General features: G+C 40.4%; 1 protein-coding gene across 2 annotated transcripts in view; it reads left to right on the forward strand.

Annotated features, from left to right (window-relative positions):
- The window catches only part of LOC140741362 (intracellular hyaluronan-binding protein 4.S-like), a 47,813-nt gene that overhangs the window by 15,525 nt on the left and 11,414 nt on the right, over positions 1-20,874 (forward strand). Inside the window, exon 4 of one of the 2 annotated variants that reach the window (XM_073071514.1) lies at positions 13,369-13,440. The exons of the other annotated variant lie outside the window; for it this stretch is intronic. Coding sequence (XP_072927615.1) covers positions 13,369-13,440 — 72 coding nt within the window. The remainder of the gene's footprint in view (positions 1-13,368; positions 13,441-20,874) is intronic. 2 annotated transcript variants of the gene reach the window in all.

Genomic DNA, 20,874 nt, shown 5'->3' on the forward strand with positions numbered 1-20,874 from the left:
ATTTCATTCTGTACTTGATAGAATCCTCCTCCAGCTTGGAGTGATGGTGTGTTTTTTTAAAAAAATTGTAAGACTTTTTTTTTACAAAACATACCCGGGGGCGGAAAGTCAACGTTGAAATTTAATACCATCTATTAAAAGTCATAAATTTGGGTAAAAGCACATCGAATAGTAGGGCAACGCTCAGAGCAAAATAGAGTAGATACCAGAAATATGAAACAAAAACAGTATGTGCTTGAAAAGCAGTAGCCGTGGAAAGAGAATACAAAGCTTGGAGTTGATTTGCATCTTATCATAAATAGAATTGTTAAAACAAGTTTTCAGATGCTGAGTGGGATGGATTAAGAGAACAAAATGGAAAGTCAGTTTGGTGTGAAATTAAGAGATAGCAAGAGTGCAAGGTGATAAGGGAGTGTGGCAGGGTTATAAATGCAGAAGAATAAAGTTAAGCAAATGACATTGGAAATCTGTTACAAATACTTATGATTATCTGAAGTTGAGTTGTAAGGGGGGTTTAAACTGACAGTATAATTTGGCTCTTTTGGCAAAATGATTATCAGATTGCATTTATTCTTCCTTTGAAGAGACCACATTCTGAATCTTGATTGAAAGAAATACTAGTATATTGCTTCTTCTCAGAAATGGGGATAGAGACATAGCAGGTGGACCATATGAAGGTGAATGTATGGTAAAACTATTCCAGAACAGAAAGTATTCCCAATGCAGTTAACAATTTACCAGAAAATAGAGGAGATGAGAGGACATAACTTATTCCATATTTTTTCCAGGCTACGGCAGGGCTCCATTCCTGCAAATTGTTTGGGCTATGAACAGTTCACAAAGTGGAAATACATTTGCAAACCATGCTCCCACAACAGCCAGCAAATCCATTTGCCTTACACACTCTTGATTGTATGCATGATCTGTATGTAAGTGCAGTGTTCATAAGCTGGGGAGCATTTGTACATCCCACAACAAATGGCATTGTTTGGAACAAAAAGGATTCCCAAATCAATAAATGTTACTTGGAGTGTGGGCCTATTAGAGCAGTTCTTTCAAATTGAAGAATTCCACCAGTTCCTGGAAGGTGGTTGGTTCGGGAAAAGGAGGAACCACATAATTCTGTGAAATTTGAAGGTATAGAGATTGGGCATCCATGGTGGAAAATGAGATAGTTGGATAGGAAACTGAAAACTGTTAAATAGTAAAAAGGATCTCAAATATTTTTGATGCAGGTGGGTAAATGTGAGGATAAATAGAGAAAATGAATCAAAGTTTTAATCAGTTTTCCCTCTGAAAGGAACAGGCCGAAATGATGGACTAACTGGTACAATATCATTTACAAATCTTAGGCGGTAGAAATGAATTGTGAGATCAGATAATTGTTAGGGAAGCAAGATTCCCTCACAGTGAGCTCACTGTTCGGGAAATAATGACATATTGGAATTGGTTTATTATTGTCATGTGTACTGAGATAGAGTGAAAAGCTTGCTGTTCATACAGATCAAGTCATCACACAATGCACTGAGATAGGAAATGCGTAAAGCATTACACTGGTGAATGAAGTGTTAACATCTACAGAGAAAGTGCAGTGAAAGAAAGAACAGTACTAGTAATTCTTAGAGGCAGAATTTAAATTTAAGAGTAGATTGATTATAATAAATGGATCTTCAAGAAAGAGCTTGCAGCAAATTGCCATGCTCTTGTGTCATCACTGGTGTAGCCAACGTCTTATCAGCAGAAAGGTGGTATACAAGCTGAATTCAGTCTTTTAGAATGCTGGTCCAAGTCTTTAGAATGGATCTTTTAGCTTGATGAACAGAGCTTTGAAAGGTTGGGTAGAGTGAGCGGAGTGGAGAATAGAGACAGCCGATGTCACCCTGGCAGTTGGCAGTAAAAAGGTGCAGAGGGATAAGAGGCTGTAAGACATTAAGAGATCCAGGTGGATGAGAAATTCTGAGGTTAAAACTAATGATTTGTTTATGTTATTTCTTGTAGGAAATGTGGCTTTATCAATTGTAGGTATAGAATGACCTGATTAAAGATTCCAAATTGAGCTGTCATTGGATTTTGCATTGTTTGTGCAGTTGTTAAGGGAAACTTCATGAATGTATCAGACATGAAGATGGGGAAAACTTAAGGCCCATAACCCAAATATTCAAAAGATAGTGATTAAAGAAATACCAGCTCTTAATGGCAACACACAATACTGGAGGAGCTCAGCAGGTCAGGCAACATCAGTGGAAATGAATAAAATCAATGTTTCGGGTTGAGATCCTTCATCATAACTGGAAAGGAAGGAGGGAAAGATGCCAGAATGAGAAGTCGTGGGAGGGGATGAAGTAAGCGGTGGAAAAGCTTAAGGGCTGGTGAAAGAGGCGTCTGATAGAGGAGAGTGGATTATGAGAGAAATGAGGAGGGTCACCAAGGGAAGGTGATTTCAGTGCAGCAGAATACATATAATTTGCTAAGTATATTCCATTTTGCATAAGGAGATTAAACTTAAGCACTGCTCCAGGTGTGGTCTCAAAAATCTATAGGTTTAGCAATCAATAAAGTGATTATATGCTTGCACTGAAATCCTCTAGCAGTAATGCCTAATCTACTATTGGCTACTACTTCTAAGATTGGGGGGGAAGGGTGGAGAAAGAATTGAATATTCTATTTCACTTTACTGAAGTGAGTAGAAATGTGGAGCATGGTGAATCTCTTGGAAATTTCTGCCTTGGAGGTTCATAAAGACAAGAAATTAGAATTGTTTAAATAGATATGTCTTTGAATGAAGAATTGAGGGCCGTGGGGCACAGACACAGGAGATGAGGTCTGGGGCAGATTAGCCATGATCACATAAGAATGATGCTACAGGCTTCCTTTATGTTCCTAATTCCCTGTTGCAACCATGTTAACTTTCAGTGGTATGGTAAGCAGGACCTGGGTGATGTGTGCATCAATATTTCCCATTTACTCACCAGTTTAAAAAACATACTCTGCATTCGTGGGTTTTAGTGAACTTGCATTTTTTCCACATTCTACTCTGTCAACCAAACAGTTCCCACTTGCTTGGTTTGTCTATGTTCACTTCTGTTTCTACTAGAATCACTGCTCAGTTTATCTGCAAACTTAGAAAAGTTAATTTTATTTTCTCAACTAAATCATTAATTACAGATTGTGAATAGTCTGGCCCCAGTTATAAATCCCTGTGGTACTTTTCTAGTCACAGCCTGCCAACCTGAGAAGATCCCATTTATTTCTATTTATCTTCGTTAGCCAGCTTTCAGTCGACACTAATATATTTCCCACAGTTACCCAGGTTCTAATCTTATTTGCCAATTTCTCATGTAGGATCTTCTTGGAAAGCCTCCTGAAGATTTAATACATCCCTGGTTTTCCTTTGGTATTCTACTTGTTGCATTTTTCAAAGAACCCAAATAAATTAGTGAAATGTTATCTCCCTTGTGCTCTATCAGCCTTCAGATCATACATCATCATTTCCACCAGTCTTGGTGGGATCCCACCACCAGTCATTTCAGGCACTGTCCCCGGATCTGTGGGAGGTATAACACTTGTTCTTGTGCCTTCCTCATGACCATCCAGGGTCAGACAAAGGCTACGTCCACACTACACCGGATAAATCCATAACCAAAGCCTTTTCTCTTTTTTTACCCTCCGTCCACAATAAAACGGCGTTTTCGTCCCCCAAAACTGGAGCTTTTCAGAAACGCTGTCCAGGGTGTGTCATTTTGAAAACGCTGCTTGGTCAGATCAGTAGATCAGTGTGGACGGGGTAACAAGAGAAATCTGAAAACGCTGTCAGATGGCAGCGTGCCATTTCATTGTTTTCCTGAACACAACCCCCCACACAATCTAACAATTTCAGAACAGACGGCAACGAGGCTGAAGCCAGAAGTTAGAAATGTACTCACCAAATACTTTGACCCATAACTTACTAAATAAATAAGTATACTCACTTTGCCCTGTTTTCTGTCCTTGCTTGTATGAAGGTGGTTTACCTATTTATGCAAGTACTTCTCTGACAATAGATGTGTAACAGCCTAATGTAACATTGTATGGAAATACAAGATAACACTGATGCAGACATGTTTTACACATTTAACAAGGTGCTTTGTTAATGCAACTGAGTTGGTCAGTTTTTCAATGTTCATCATCAGCTGGTTCATACTTTCCGTGAACTCCCTGTCGGTTGCCTCCTTACACTCCAGTATTTGTTTTTTTTTTTACTTTTAAGTACTCCTGCATCGTTTTAAGTTTTTCAAGTCTGTAACTGCACAAACGCGCATTTTCACAGTGAGATTCGACACCAAACATGTCGCTTGTTTTTGGTAGATGTGTCCTGCGCATGCACAGTAGGAGGAGATTCGCTGAAATATCCATTTAAATGTGGACAGAGATATTTTTAAAAACACCTAGTGTCGATGTAGCCAAAGTTTCACGTTCATCTCCTCTAATTGCACTTGGGTCTCTGAATATGTCCTCATTTATGTCAGTGAGACCAAGAGTGGAACGCCCACATCCTGTCTTCAGTGAGCATTCAGTGAGCACTGTCCTCAGACTACTGAACTGCCAGGGTGAGGCAAAATGTTGATCTGGAGAACAGCACCTCTATTCCATCTGGATTGTAGACTACCCAATGATATGAACATGGAACCTTCCAATTTTAGTTAGTTCCTCCCCCGCACTTTCTCTGCTCCTTTCTTTCTCCTTAAGGCCTCCTGCCCTCACCATCTAGTTTCCTAGTTGCATTCCACACCCCATCTAGTTCGACTTATCAGCTTTACTGATGCAAGATTTTGACGTGAAACATCAACAATTCCTTTCTCCCTACCACTTTTCCCCACCCCCCAGCAATGCTGCCTGGCCCACTGAGTTTCTTTGGTAGATGGTTTGTTAATACCATTCCTACCAGACTCCATCACCTACAACCTTATTACCTTCCAGCCTCTTGTCTCTAAATCCACCCTCTCCTCCCGCAGTAGCTTAATCTGCCTCTTGTTTTCTGCTTATCTGTCTCTGTCCACCGTGTCCCAACTTAATCTCTCCCCACACAACACCCCTTCCCCCCCCCCCCCCCCCCCCCAAGACTCCACCTGCCCATCTCCATTCTCATCTGGTAGTATCTATCACCTACTAGATCCTGCCTCATTCTTGACTCTTTATACTGTCTGTCTCCTCCCTGCACTCAGAATGCAGGTCCTTGATCTGAAACGTCATTCACCCCTTTTCCCCGCCCTCCAGATGCTGCTCAATCTGCTGGACTCAACCAGTAATCTGGTGGTTGCTAGTTCTCAGTTTTCTGATCTGTTTTAACTTTAGTTATTTGAATCACATTTGTTAACCTTTAATTACAAAAAAACATTCCAGGATGTAAAGAATTCAGATGTTTATAACCAGGGCACCCACTACCTCCTGCAGCTACTTCTTTCAAACTTGGGAATATAGATTGTCAGGTCCTTGAGACTTGAGTCTTCAGGGTTATTAACTTCACTGTTTTTAAATTAATGGTTTAAAAATGGTTTCTAATGTTTTTCAGAGTTGTTTCCCAAAAGTGCTATTCTATGAATTACCTTTTTAACATTTTTTACCTTAATTTTGTTTGGGTTTCTGGGTCTGATTATTTTACTCGTGCCATTTCTAATTTCCACTTACAGTTTTGTTTTTTTTTTGTTTCTGCCTCTCCTCACAGGTTCTTATCGGTTTGACTAAGGTGTAAGCATTTCACAGTGGCAGATCCTGCCTGTCATGCTGCAGAGATACTGGTCCTGGTCCTGTTTAGAAGTAGTGCACTCATCTTGCCCTGAAGGAGTTGCCGGCATGTGGTTGCGCTCTCTTGGTTTTGCTGTCCTTGACGGTGCTATTGTAAGCTAGTAACTAGGACTGCCAGACTGCAGAATGGCTTCTTCCCTTGGGCTATGAGACTAATGAATACCCTGCCACAACTGAGGTCTCGTCGCTAAGACAGTGAGCTGTTTACCTGTGCATTTGGATTATATTTTACTAACGTTTTGTGGTAATATTTTGTTTTATGTGATGTGTTTTGTGGATGCACTGTGGTGCGGAGGAACGGTGTTTTGTTTGCATATATGTACAGTCAGATGACAATGAAATTAACCAGGAACTAATTGCAGCACCCATGGAGTGCTGATGGTTGAAGGGATGAATGTGTGGGTGAATGGGAGTATTGATTGGGGGTTGGGCGGGAGAGGTAACTCTATACAGTATGAACCTGAATATTGTTGGAACTGCACATGCACGGCAAAAGGCTGTTCCTGAATTGTGGAGAAGCTTTGGAGTTTCAAGAGATAAATTGCTGCTGCAGGGTACCCACTCTGATCTGCTTTTGTACGGCTGATCACCACTTGTATTTCTGAACAATGATCCTCCCAGAAAGTTAATGGTGGAGAACTTGGCAATGACAATACCATTGATATTTCACTTGCAATTTGGAGATGCTTTTATTTCCTGCCATTTTTCTGATATCAGTTCATTCAGTGGGTGGTATTGGGCCTGATTATGTTGGTGTGGATTGCAAATTGGTTGGCTATTCTTCTTAAATACTAATGATTTAAAGGAGGGTGCAGAATGCATTTTTTTTGTTTGCTGATGACACTAACTAGGATGGGATTCTGAATTATGAAGAAAATACCAAGTTATATGAAGAATTGTCATAAACATAGTAAATTAGGAAGTGATATTCAAAGATACCAGAGTGTCATTGCATGTTAGGTACTGAATGTATGGCATACAGATGCAGCAAGCAGTTGAGATCAATAATCAGTCAAGACCTTCACAGCAAGGTGGTTTGAATACAAGAGCAAGAATATCTTAATACAGTTGTTCAGGACTTTGAGAACATGCTCACAGTTTTGGTCTCCTTACCATGGAGGGTGTGCAACTGAAATTCTAAAGACTGATTCCTCAAAGTAAAAGTTGTAAGTGTTTTGGGACATACCTAATCTATTGCAAGTTGCAATCCTACTGTCTGCAGTTGAGTTTGCAGGCACTGAGGAGACTAGCGATCCCCAGGTGAGGCATTCCCAGCTCCCTGGGTCTTGGATTGTCAGTCCACATGGGCAGGAATCACAAGGGCTGGTGACTTCCCCACCCGAGATCACCGGGATTGGATATCTGTGCAAGTCCTTGGGTCAAACCTATAAATGGAGAGACCTGATGTCAACAACCAGAGGGTGGTAAAGTCCATAGGGTAAGGCTGAAGATTAAAGTCCACAACTCAGTGAGTCCAGAGGCATAAGCTTGAAGGTCAAATGCCAAAGTTGGTGAGTCAAAGAAGTAAAGGCCCAAAGGTCATGATCCCTGGCTCGGCATGTCTGGAGGTTAGAGGCCCGATGTCTGAGAGTCCGGGGCAAGGATTGGAGCCCTGGAGATGATGCTAAGGATACGTACAAGGATGTTGATAGGACAGAGAAATTTTGGGTATTAGGAAGAATTAGATAAGCTGGGATTGTTTTCTTTGAAACAGATAAGGTTGAAGGGAGATTTAGTTGAGATGTACAAAATTGAGAGGCCTTAGCAAATTAAATAGAAAAGACCAATTTTCTTTAACAAGGGGGAAAGGTCAAAAAAAGCCATAGTCATAGATTTAAAATGGCTTGTGGAAGGATTTGATGGAGGATAAGCAATCCTCTGGGACTCTGCTTGAAGAGTGGTAGAAGCAGAAATTATCACTTGGGTAAACTAATTTAAGAAGCATTTTGATGGGTACATGGAGGGGAGGGGCCTGAATGCAGGAAATTGGCTGGGGGGGGGTCACTCTAGTTTGCATGGATTTGTTGGGTAGAAAAGTCTATCTGTGTGCTGTATTGCTTTGATTTGCTTAATGTCATGAACCTGTAAAATTCACCACCATAGAGGCCTATAAGAGGGGCTGTTACTGAATGCATTTCAGAAAATAAATTTCTTGGTGCAAATACATCAAAGTAAATGGGAGGAAAATGGGAATATAATATTAAGAAAGCTGATCAGATATGATTGTATTGAATGACAAAGTGGGTTTGAAGGTTGAATGTTGTCTGGGTCTTGTTTCATGCAGGCATGGACTGCCGAATTTTGTATCTACATGCTTGGGGTATCTCCTGTAGATCCTGTCAGATTTCTGAGTTCCCTTGCTTGAAATATTGTTTGCTTAGTTTAAGGTTGAAGAAGGCAGAATTTATAATAGTTATCTTGCATTCTTTTTGCAGGTCTGGACACTAAATGTCCTGTTCTATGGCCTGTGTTTATCAGACTCTGTTGTCAGAGTCTGTTTGCTATCACTGTATGACGTGAAATTTGTTTTTAGCGGCAGTACAGTGCAAAGATATAAAAATTGATATTTTCATTGCAAAAGAAAGGAATAGAGTAACTGTTCATGGACAGTTCAGAAATATGATTGCAGAGGGTAGAAGCTGTTTCTAAATCACTGAGTGCGAATCTTTAGACTAGTGTACCACTTCCATGATGGTAGTAATGACAAGGAGCATGTCCCGATGCTGAAGGTCCTTAAGATGGTACCGTGTTCTCAGTGGTAAGGAGGTTATGCCCATGATGGAGCTGTCTGAATCTACAATCCTCTGCGATCTCTTGTGATCCTGTGCATTGGAGGCTCTATACCAGGCTGTGATGTAGCCAGTCAGAATGTTTTCCTGTAGATGTACATCAGTAGAAATTTGTGAGAGTCTTTCACACACTAAATCTTCATAATAAGGAGCGGAATTAGGCCATTCAGCACATTGAGTCTTCTCCTGCCTTCTCCCTGTACCATTTGGCACCCTTACTAATCAAGAACCTATCAACATAGGCTTTAAATGTATGCAGTGGTATGGCCTCCACAGTCATCTGTGGCAAAGAATTCCACAGATTCACGATCCACTGGCTAAAGAAATTCCTCCTTATCTCTGTTCCAAAGGGATTTCTTTCTATTCTGAGGCTGTGCTTTCTGGTCCTAGACTGCCAACTATAGAAATCATCCTCTACAGGTCCACTCTATCTACCACACCCGCCCCCCCCCCCCCCCCCCATTCTTCTAGTGAATACGGGCCCCAAGCCATCAAATTTTCCTTGTATGTTAACCCTTTCATTTCCGGGATAATTCTCATGAACCTCTGGCCCCTCTCCAATACCATCACATCCTTTCTAAGATGAGAGGTCTAAAACTGGTCACAGTACTCCAACTGCAGTCTAACCAATGCCTAATAAAGCATTGGCATTATATTCTTGCTTTTAACTTCTAGTCCTAACATTGCTTTTGCCTGCCTTTGCACTGCAAGTTAACCTTTTGTGATACTTGCACAAGGATATTCAAGTTGTTTGCACGTTCTGAAATTCTGAATTTTCTTACTGCTTCAAAAAATAGTCAATTCCTTCTACCAAAGAACATGATCGTACACTTCTCTACACTGTATTCCATTGGCAACTTTTTCCATTCTCCCAATCTATCTAAATCCTTCTGCACACTCCCTGCTTCCTCAACACTACCTATCCATCCACCTATCTTCATATCATCTGCAAATTTGGCCATAAAGCCATCAATTCCATCATTAGAATCATTAACATAAAGCGTGAAAAGAAGTGGTCGCAGAACCAAGCCCTGCAGAACAGCACTTGTCTCTGTAAGACAACCTATTTTATCATGTGCCTCCAAGTACCTCAAATACTCATCCTTATTAATAGAACATGGAATATAGAACATTATAACACAATACAGGCCCTTCAGCCCATGATGTGCCAACCTTTTAACCTATTCTTGGGTCGGTCTAACCTTTTCCACCCACGTAGCCCTCCATTTTTTTTCCTTCCACATGTCTGTCTAAGTCTCTTAATGTATCTGCTTATAGCACCACGTCTGGCAGGGTGATCCGTGCATCTACTACTTGTCTCCGTCAGACAAGTAGAAAAGGCCCCATTTATTCCCAGGCTTTGCATCCGGCAAAACTGTAATGATCAAGCTCTGCCTCATTGCTTTATTTGTTTAAACGTGAATTATATTAACACCTTTACATCTACAACTTTCCAGTCCTTTGAACCATTCCAGAATCTAATGATTCTTGAAAGATCCCTACTAATGTCTCCATAATCTCTTCAGCTACCTCTTTCAGAAGCTTGGACCCTAGTCCATCTGGTCTAGGTGACTTATTTACCTTACAACCTTTCAGCTTCCCAAGTGCCTATTCCTTATTAATAGCAACTATATTCACTTCTGACCTTGACACTCAAATTTTTCGCATACTAATGTCTTCCACAGTGAAGACTGATGCAAAATACTTATTAGGTTCATCTGCCATTTCTTTGTCCCCCATTGCTACTTTTCCAGCATCATTTTTCAGTGGTTTGATTTCCACTCTCAAATCAGTCAATCAAAGTATATTTATTATTAAAGAATTTATAAATTATACAACCCTGAGATTTGTTTGCTTACAGGCAGCCACAAAACAAGAAATCTAGAAAACCCATTTTTTTAAAAAAAACCATAACCCACATCATGCAAACAATAGATGCAAATGACTACATTCTGAACCAGATTCAGTCCTTGGATCCACTCCCTGGAGTGGTAGGCCCAAGCCTCAATCTCAAGTTCATCATGTTAGTGGGGCAAAAATGCCTCAAAACTTGCAGAGACAACAGCCACTGGGGAGAGGAATGAACATCGCAAGCAAAATTAGCTCGACCCTTCGGCTTTCCAGTTTATCTGGGCCAGCGTCTGAGTTGTCCAAACACTGAGTAGTGCCTCGCTCTAGGACCTGGGCCCTGGTGCAGCGACTCACCCAGACTGTACATCCCAAAGCTGTTTGCGGTCTCACCAAATTGGCTCAGCACTTGGAGCTGTCCAACCTCACACCCAGATTAGGTAGGCATCGAAATTCTTCCACATGGACTCCTCCAAATTCTTCACTCCAACAGTAATACGAACTGTCTGCAACCCCGTCTTGAACATGTTGTCCCTCAGCTTTGCGATGCACCCACCCTCTGCTTGCTTCTTTGTTAGCGGTGATAGTTGACCACAGTTTACTTCAGAAAAGGTGTTATTAGTAATGTTTTTTAGTCTTATTTCTTGTCCTCTTTTACTCTCTCATCTGTTTTAACTCAAACTCCTAATGAGGTAGAGCTATTGGTGTTCTGCTTTCATGAATGTATTACTGTTGAAGCCAGGACAGATCCTCCTCGATACCCAGGAGGAGATGTTCTCCTGACAAGGAAGATCCAATTGCAGAGGAAGATATGGAGGCTCAGGTTAAGAAGCTTGGTGATTAGTACTGAGGGTATGCAGTATCAATCACAGAGCTATAATTGATTATCTGCAGCTTGACATGTATTTTGCTGTTGTCTAGGTGCTCCAAAGCAGACTGGAGAACCTGTGAAATTGTCCATTGAAGACCTGTTATGGCAGTAGGCAAATTAAAGCGGGCCCAGGTGCTTGATAAGGCAGGAGTTAATTCTAACCATAACCAACATCTTGAATTATTTAATTACAGTAGATGTGAATGCTGCCTGTCAATGAGGTAGCTAACCCTGTTCTTGGGATTGGTATATTTGCTGTCCTTCTGAAACAAGTGGGGGATCTCAGACTGCAACAGTAAGAGGTTGAAGCTGCCCTTGAAATACTCCAAGCAGTTGCTAGCACAGGTTTTCGGTATCCCTCCAGGTAAACCATTGGGGCTTGACGCCTTGTGAGGGGTTCACCCTCTTGAAGAATATTCCGACATCAGCCTCTGAAACAGTTGTTGGATACTGTGAGGATTCACACAGGTGTAGTGTTGTACTGTATTTCAATGTGTGCATAAAAGATGTTGGCCACACTGGGGAGTGAAGTGTCACTACTATTTTTGCCGTTAGATTTCACCTTGTCGGAAGTGATGGCACAGTTGTATATGTAATTGTGTCTTTGATTTCACACAATTGTCTTTCACTCTCACAACGGCCTTCTGTAGGCCATGCGTAGACTTGCAGGATTCTGGATTCATTGGTGGTGAACACTGGATCTAGCTCTCATCATACCGTGAATCTCCTGGCTTGTCCAGGGCTTCTGGTTTGGAAAACCCCCGTATGTTCTTGAAGGCACACACTCATCCACGCGGGTCTTGATGATGTTGGTGATGGCTGTGGCATATTCCGATCCAAGGTGAATCCCTGAACATGGTCCAGTTCAAAGCAGTTCTGTAAACACTCATTCCCTTGACCGTTCCTTTGTGATCCTCACCTCTGGTGCTGTGGTTGTCAGTCTCTGCCAATGTGCTGGGAGTAGAAGTACAGCCAGGTAATCAGACTTGCCAAAGTGTGGACACAGGATGGCTTGGTAAGAGTTCATGATGGTGGTGCAACAGTAATCAAGTATAGTGGCTCCTCTGGTTCCATAAATGATACGTGGGTGATAGTTTGTCAGAAGCTTTAAGCTTTAACCAGACCGGTTGAAGACACCTGCAGTGATCGGCAAGTTGGCGAGGTACACGGTCTTGTACTGAGTTTTGATCAGACTGACATTTACCAGGGACAAAGTAGATTGACACCAAAAATTGTGTACTCCCTCAGCAGTTAGAACCGATGACTGTTGACTGCCAGATGTTTCTGGTCGGGGGAGCAGAACTGAGACAGAATTGCCACATCTATGGACTATAGTATTAATCTCTGCTGACTCTGCCTTTACCCAATGCTGTCATCTGGTTGATGTAGTGGATGGTGAAGCCCTTTGGGCTGGAGTGCTGGGGTGGGGGTGGTGGAGTCATATTTCTGAGGCAGAGTACAGAACGGTCCCTGATGAACTTCTAGCACTATCGTCTTGCTGCATCTCATCTGATGAGTGACTAGATTTGCAGATATTTTAGGAATGGGGTTGAGTTCCTTCCAGGCTTCTGGCCTTGTAAAGGGTGAATACAAGCTCAATGTCATGATGTGGAATTGGCGAAGTGTCACAAGTTCTGATTTTCAACATTCCGACGCACTGGTGAATGTATTACAAGAAGTTATACTATGTTAATTTTAGGTCCTAAATCTTCACACTGAAGTTCTATTTCTCTGCAGAAGCAGGGGAACCATTCTGTGCAGAGGTTAGGCACATTGCAGTTGTGATTTCTGACATTGATTGTATTCTGGAATCGCCATACATCCTGAACCAAAAGTAATGCGATATATGACCTGTGATATAAACAGAAACAAGTTGAGGTCATGTTTCCTTTGTTGGCCTGGGCTGTGCGGGTATCTGGCCTTAGAAGATAAGTTATTGGCCTAGATACCCTTTTGTCCTCCTTTCAGACAACTTTATGCCAAATTTAATGAGGATTTCTCCCCTTTTTTTTCGGCTTGTAATTCAAAGTATATGTTGAAAACAAGACCTGAACTATACAAAGGTACTTTCTCTTTTAGGGGAATGAAACCAGAGGACAAAAGGGGTGGAAGTGGATCTCGAAACTGGGGAACAATCAGAGATGATCCAAGGTATGGACTTGTATAGATGTGCTTCGGAAAATGCAGTGGAAATGTATAGCTGCCAAAATCATATTCTGCTAACAGTTCTTTAGTTGGATTTAAGCTCCATATTGACCATTAGCAGCTGAAGGGTGGATGGAATGGGTTTTTCTGTTTTTTGTTTATTTGCAGGGATGGTCTTGCTTGTTCATAGCTTCCTGCCTGATCTTATAACATTTAGTTTCTAGTTACTCATTGGTGGATATGGAAGGAATGCAGTTTGAAGTGTTTGTTCCAAAAGGCTCCCCAGGTTCACCAATTTTTAAAAAAACTTTGTTAATGTTAAATGCTAAAGGTTCTGTTGCTTTGAGGAGTTCTGATAGAGCAGACTAGTATCAAAACCCTTCATAATTACTGGTTCAACACCCCTTATCCGAAATGCAAAAATCCAAAATTTGTTTGAGTGCTGACATGATGTCATAAATGGAAAATTCCACAAGGTGTTGGAAGGGTTCTTAGGTGAAGTGTAGGTCTTTGTGCACCAGACAGTTCTGAGAAGTGACCTCACACATATAATGAACATAAGTTAATGAAAAGTAGAAAATCACTGCTTAAAGTGAAAAATGATTTTGATTGTGTAATGAAAGAAAGGATGGATTCATCAGCGCCAGAGTGAACATATGCGTGTTTTATGATCAGCATACTGTAAAACAACAAAGATCTATCACAACAAACAGAACTGAAGGTAGTTGTAAATACTCAGCAGGCTGGTTGCAGAAATTTAAGAAAATGGCATTAAGAAATTTAAGAAAATGGCATTTTGTTTTTAAAGATTTGTGGTGATAAAGCATCTACTGATCACAAAGCAGCAGAGAAATTCATTTGAATTTGTCAAAATCATTCCTGATTAAAAATTTAACACATTAAATGGCTGCATCAGTACTTAATGTGTGATGGACAGATGTAAGACAAAGACCACTTACCATAAATTCAGAATCAGGAATGATGACAATGCTAAACAGCCAATGACTGTCCACGAAGTAGTGATAGCTTACCTTTTTGATGATTTAATGTACACATTGTTTTGTGCACAAAACTATTAAAATATTATTTAGAACTACCTTCAGGTATATGTGTAAGCTGTTTATGTAATGTAAATGGATTTTGTGTTTAGACTTGGGTCTCTTTCCAAGATATCTCATTATATAGTTGCAAATATTCCAAAATCTGAAATACTCCTGGCCCCAAGCATTTCAGATAAGGGGTGCTCAACTTGTACTAAATTTGGATAGCTCATGAATAGGTGGGGTAAAAAATTCTCAACTTGTAGGATTTCGATCTGCTTTTGCATGCTGCAAAAATGCCGTGTACTAAAGTAGAACATTTGAGTGTAGTGTCAACACTTCTAAATGTGTTGACATGTAATGGACAGACATTGATGTTGGAGTCTGAAACTTAAATGTTGGAAGTACTTGGTCAGTCAAGCAGCATCTGTGGGAAGGGAAATCAGTCAATATGTGTTGGGTCTGAAACCCCTTTTCTCAGACTGAGGTGGTAGTGGAGGATTTACAGTTTCCAAAGCCCTTTTTTGGGGGGAGGTGGTTGTGGGTGAAAGTGAGGTGTCAAACAGAAAGCCTATCTGGATTTAAGCCAAGCCACATGAGTTATTGAGTGATAAGGGACTGATTGTTAGACATTTTAAAGAAAATATGTGAGGAAGAGTTTGTCAAAGAACAGTGGCCATATGCATAAGAGAACATGAAAATATGAATTGGATAAAGGAGTAAGTTATTTTGCCTTTTAAGTCTTCACCATTCAATACAGTCATTGATTATTGATCTTAACACCATATTCCTGCTCTCACTTCATACCCCTTCATGGCTTTTGCTTTACAAAATATAAATTTTAAATGTAAATTCTGTAACTTGGTCTTTAAGTGCTTTGTGTTAATAAATCCACAGGTTTACACACTCTAGATTGCATAGTTTAAAAAAAAATCTTTTGTTTTTACTTCTGAAGATATTTTGTATTTGCCCTTCTCATTAAGCCTACAAAAGTATCCACTTTTGTTCTTGGCAGCTGCAGGTCTTACTGAGAATATCCGGAATAAAATAGGCAGAATTCCTGGCACTGCAGCTCATGAAGTACCTTTACCTGTTCAATACAGTTCACTAAGTTTTAACGGTATTATTCATGGAAGACAGATGACTTCGAATTGTACCCTGATGGCAAAGCAACAAGTGGCTAGAGTAGAAATTGCAGTTTGGCTGTAAAACAATCTTTAACAATGTTCCTGTGTTGTGACTGTGACTAAGTAACTAGAGAAACTGGAGAAGTTGGTTGACATGAAAGTCTTCATTTACTAGATAGATAGATAGATACTTTATTCATCCCCATGGGGAAATTCAACTTTTTTCCAATGTCCCATACACCTGTTGTAGCAAAACTAATTACATACAATACTTAACTCAGTAAAAAATATGATATGCATCTAAATCACTATCTCAAAAAGCATTAATAATAGCTTTTAAAAAGTTCTTAAGTCCTGGCGGTAGAATTGTAAAGCCTAATGGCATTGGGGAGTATTGACCTCTTCATCCTGTCTGAGAAGCATTGCATCGATAGTAACCTGTCGCTGAAACTGCTTCTCTGTCTCTGGATGGTGCTATGTAGAGGATGTTCAGAGTTTTCCATAATTGACCGTAGCCTACTCAGCGCCCTTCGCTCAGCTACCGATGTTAAACTCTCCAGTACTTTGCCCACGACAGAGCCTCACTACAGACATTGAATGACGCCAACCTTCTAAGGAAGTACAGTCGACTCTGTGCCTTCCTGCACAAGGCATCTATCTGTGTTGGCAGTCCAGTCTAGCTTTTCGTCTAACTGTACTCCCAGATGCTTGTAGGTCTTAACCTGCTCCACACATTCTCCATTAATGATCATTTAATTTTAATTTTAATTTCAGATAAGGGGTGTTTTAATTTTAATTTTAATTTAATTAATTTACGACAAGTAAACATTCTTTTGGAGGCTCTTAGTAGAATCTCCAAAACTCAAAGTACATCAATATTTCATACTCTTGAGGACAATGGGTAAGAGTAGGTGATCCAATACAATTTCAAAAGCTGCAATGGCATTGCTTGGTTCAATACTTTGTGTCTGACAAGTGGTTCCTTTGAAATACATTTACAATGGAAGTGTATTGTAACTGTTAGGACAAGTCTGAAGATTCAGATGCCTTTGCTGGGACAACTAATTTACACGGATGGTCTAAAAGGTTCTGAGGAGAGAGAACCCGGGCACCCAAGATTAGTGTTCTGAGGCTGACACAAAATCCCAGCTATAGATAGATCAGCTATGTCCGTGATCATGTTTAATGTGCTAAGTGACAGTATCAGTCTGGTGTGAAAATTTCCTTGAACTTGGTTACAATGGTGCAAGTAACTTAAGCCTGGTTTGATGCAGGGTAATTAACATAACTCCATTGTCTAATATTTGGCTGATGCATATGAGAATGTCTCATGGTCAATACTTTTCAAAACATATCTCTTAGTAGCCAGCCCCCTGCTCTAGACTAACAGTCTGATCTGGCAGATAGTGCTGTTTCTTTGCAAATCTGTCCTTTTAACTTCAAACTGATGCTGCTTGTAATTTGCATCAAGAGCTGAAAACTGGTTTTTGTTTGAGTTAATATCAGCTGTATTCACATGATTGCATAGCTAGTGAATAATCCCTAATGTACCTTGATCCTGGACAGAAATATTTTACAGGAAGGCCAAACTTTGAGGATCTAATTAATTAAATACACCATTTAGGATCCCCTCCCCTATCACTCAGCTACCATGTCCCTAAGTGGATCGACATCTACACTGTCTATCATCCCTAACTGGCTATCTGCAAGACTCCAGCAGAAATGGAAATAAAATACTCCTAGTCTTTTATCCTTTATCCTTTATTTATCCTTTTGATGCATTCAGCTGCTCTCTAAAATGCAGCTTTGTCGTTCATGACATTTTGCTGGTTGTCTCCTTCCTTGGTCGGCTGGTGGTGTAGTGATATCAGCGTCGGACTCCGGAATGGAGGTTCCCAGTTTCAAATCCAGTCTGGCCTTTCCTGAGTACGCTTTTTATCCATGCTGGGTTGAGTGTTGAGCTCGCAACTCGAACTCGTAACATTAAGAAAAATACTGCAAAATGTCTGTGTGAGGAGTGGCGTGCCACACAGTCTTTTGATCCGCACCTTGTAAGGCATGAAAATGCCCGACACTGGCTTCTCAGCCCTGAGTCGACGTTGTCGTCATCATCCCCTTACTTGCTGGCTTGTTGCAGTAAACATTGTATCCTTTGCTGATTTGGTCTCTGTATAACTTGAAAATTATCTGATTCTTGTTTGAATTAATATTTCTTATATTCACATAATTCCATAACCCCTGAATAATCCCTAACAGCCCACTGGGAGACAGCACTTTCTGCTTTTGTTGGCATAAGCCAGCTGCTACTGCGCAGGAAGACATTCTGATTGTCTTTGAAAGGAGCAGTTGATCAACACCACCTTTGTTCCTTCAAGGTTATTTAAACTTGGGCTGATGTACCATTTCTGGTTATTTAAATAAAAACCCAGCATATTGAGTATTTTTGCAATAGTTCAGAGAATATTTGAATCCATTTAGTTCATCCATCTGGAGAGGTGTAATTTGTGCCAAAGAAAAATAACATTTTTTAATAATACTAATTGCTAACAACAATTGTTACTATACTTGGTAGGGCCTTGAGTACAGGAATTGGGATGTTATGTTGATGTTGTATAAGATGTTGGTGAGGCCAAGTTTAGAATACAAGACCTAAAATGTAGGAGCAGAATTAGGCCACTTGGTCCATCAAGTCTGCTCTGCCATTCTATCATGGCTGATATAACCCTCTGAACCCTATTCTCCTGCTTTCTCCCTGTAACCTTTGACACCCTGACTAACCAAGAACCTATCAACCTCCATTTTAAATATACTTGGTGGCTTGACCTATGCAGCAATCTGTGGCAGTGAATTCCACAGGTTCACCACACTCTAGTTTAAAAATAATCCCTCCTCATCTTTGTTCTAAATGGATGTTCCTCTATTCTGAGGCTGTGTCCTCTGATTCTAGATTCTCCCACTATAGGAAACACTGTATATTCACTCTAAGCCTTTCAATATTCAATAGGTCTCAATGCAATTTCCCTCATTCTCCTAAACTCCAGCGAGTATAGGCCCAGAGCCATCAAATACTCCTAACCCTTTCATTCCTGGAATCATTCTTGTGAACCGCCTCTCCAATGCCAGCACATCTTTTAGATATGGGGCCCAAAAGTGCTCACAGAGTTTCAAGTGCGGTCTGACCAATTCCTTATAAATTCTCAGCGGCACATTCTTGCTCTTCTATTCTAGCCCTCTTGAAAAGAATGCTAACATTGCATTTGCCTTCCTTACCACTGATGTACCCTGCAAGTTAACCTTTAGGAAATCCTGCAGGACTTCCAAGACTTTTTGGAAAATAGCCTATCTGTTTTATTCCTTCTACCAACTTTCATGACTGTACACTTCCCTGTACTGTATTCTATCTGCCTCTTATTTGCCCATTCTCCTAATCTGCCAAGTCCCTATACAGCTTCCCTGCTTCCTCAACACTACCTACTCCTCCACCTACCTTTGTATCATCTTCAAACTTAGCTTCAAAGCCTTCATTTCCTTCATCCAAATTGTTGATGTATAATGTAAAAAAAAACTGGTCCCAATACCAACCCCTGTGGAATACCACTAGTCACTGGTAGCCAAGCAGAATATGGCCCCTTTATTCCCACTCTTTGCCTCCTGTCAGTCACTCAATCTTCTATCCATGTTAGTATCTTTCCAATAATACAATGGACTTTATCCACTGGAGCCATAGGAAAACTAGGGAAGTTCTTAAGGAGTTATACAAAACTGAGGGGTATAGATGGGCTTTTTCCCCTCAGGTTTTGAGACAAGATTTAGAAATCATATGTTTAGGGTTAAAGGTGATGTAATTGAGGAGAATCTTGGGGGAGGGGGGATCTACTTCAGTCAGAGGGTGGCATGAATATGAATTGAGAGGCTAATGAAAAGGTAGAAGCAGGTTCAATTGTAATATTAAACTTGGGTTTGGATGGATACATAGATGAGAAAGATACGAAAGGCTTATGTTCCAGGTGCGGATAGATGGGGCTATACAGAAAACCTGGCCAGCATGGACTAAATGGCCATAGGTTCTATTTCTGTGTTGTAGTGTTCTATCACTGACTGAGCAAGGCCTATTGAACCAATTGCTACTAAATTCCACAAGGAGAGAGAATCATTTATGCCAGTGATTACTCAAATAAGCCATTCTCTCAACAGCCATCACCAGCTCTATTTGCTGTCCCATGTGAGTGATCGGTTCTGTTCATGATTAGCTCATCTGTTCCCAAACTGCTTGCTCCTTCTGATCTGCTATATTTAATGTGATGCAATATTTGCACCAGCCATCGATTTTTTTTTTAATGGAAATTATCTGCTCCTGCTTTACTTTTTTTCCTCGTGTATCTCAATGAACACTAGTGTAATGTATAAAAGAAAATATTGCCTTGTGCTCCAAGGCAATGTTGCATTAAAGGGTTTTGTACAGGAGAAATGGTTGTTCTGTTGAACTTGTCACATTTCTTTTCCCATCATATCAGTGGTTGAAGTGGAAGAAAGGTCTTGCATTTAGGCCAGTGATGGTGAATTTCTCTAAACCTTTATTTCTACAATAAAAATGATGCCTTGTATATTGTAAGGGAAGAACAAAATTATGAAAATATCTAGAATGCTGCCATTAGAGAACTGGTTATGTTTTATATTAGAGGATATAGTGCCTATATAAAAAAATAATTCACCCCCAGAGGTTCTCATGTTTTAATGTTTTACAATATTTAATCACAGTGAATTTATTTTTGCTTTTTTGTCACTGATCAACAGAAAATAATTCTGTGTCAAAGTGAAAACGGATTTCTACAAATTTATTACAATTATTGAACACAAAATAATTGCAAAATTACTCACCCCCTTCAAGGTCAGTAGCCTTGAGTCTGTGTGGATAAGATTCTTGTAGCTTTGCACATCTGGATACTGCAATTTTTCTCCATTCTTCTTTGCAAAACTGCTCAAGCTCTGTCAGAGTGCATGGGGATTGTGAGTGGACAGCTTTTTTCAAGTCCAGTCATAAATTCTCAATTAGATTAAGGCCTGACTCTGAATTGACCACTCCAGGACATCAGCTTTGTTGTTTTTAAGCCATTCCTGTGTGGCTTTGGTTTATGCTTGCTGAAAAACAAATCTTCTTTCAAGTTGCAGTTCTCTTGCAGACTGCTTCAGATCCTCCTCCAGGATTTCCCTGTATTTTGTTGTATTCATTTTGGCTTCAACCTTCACTAGCCTTACTGGGCCTGCTGCAGTGA

This window comes from Hemitrygon akajei, chromosome 2 (assembly GCF_048418815.1).
Source record: "Hemitrygon akajei chromosome 2, sHemAka1.3, whole genome shotgun sequence".
Taxonomy (NCBI): Eukaryota; Metazoa; Chordata; class Chondrichthyes; order Myliobatiformes; family Dasyatidae; genus Hemitrygon; species Hemitrygon akajei.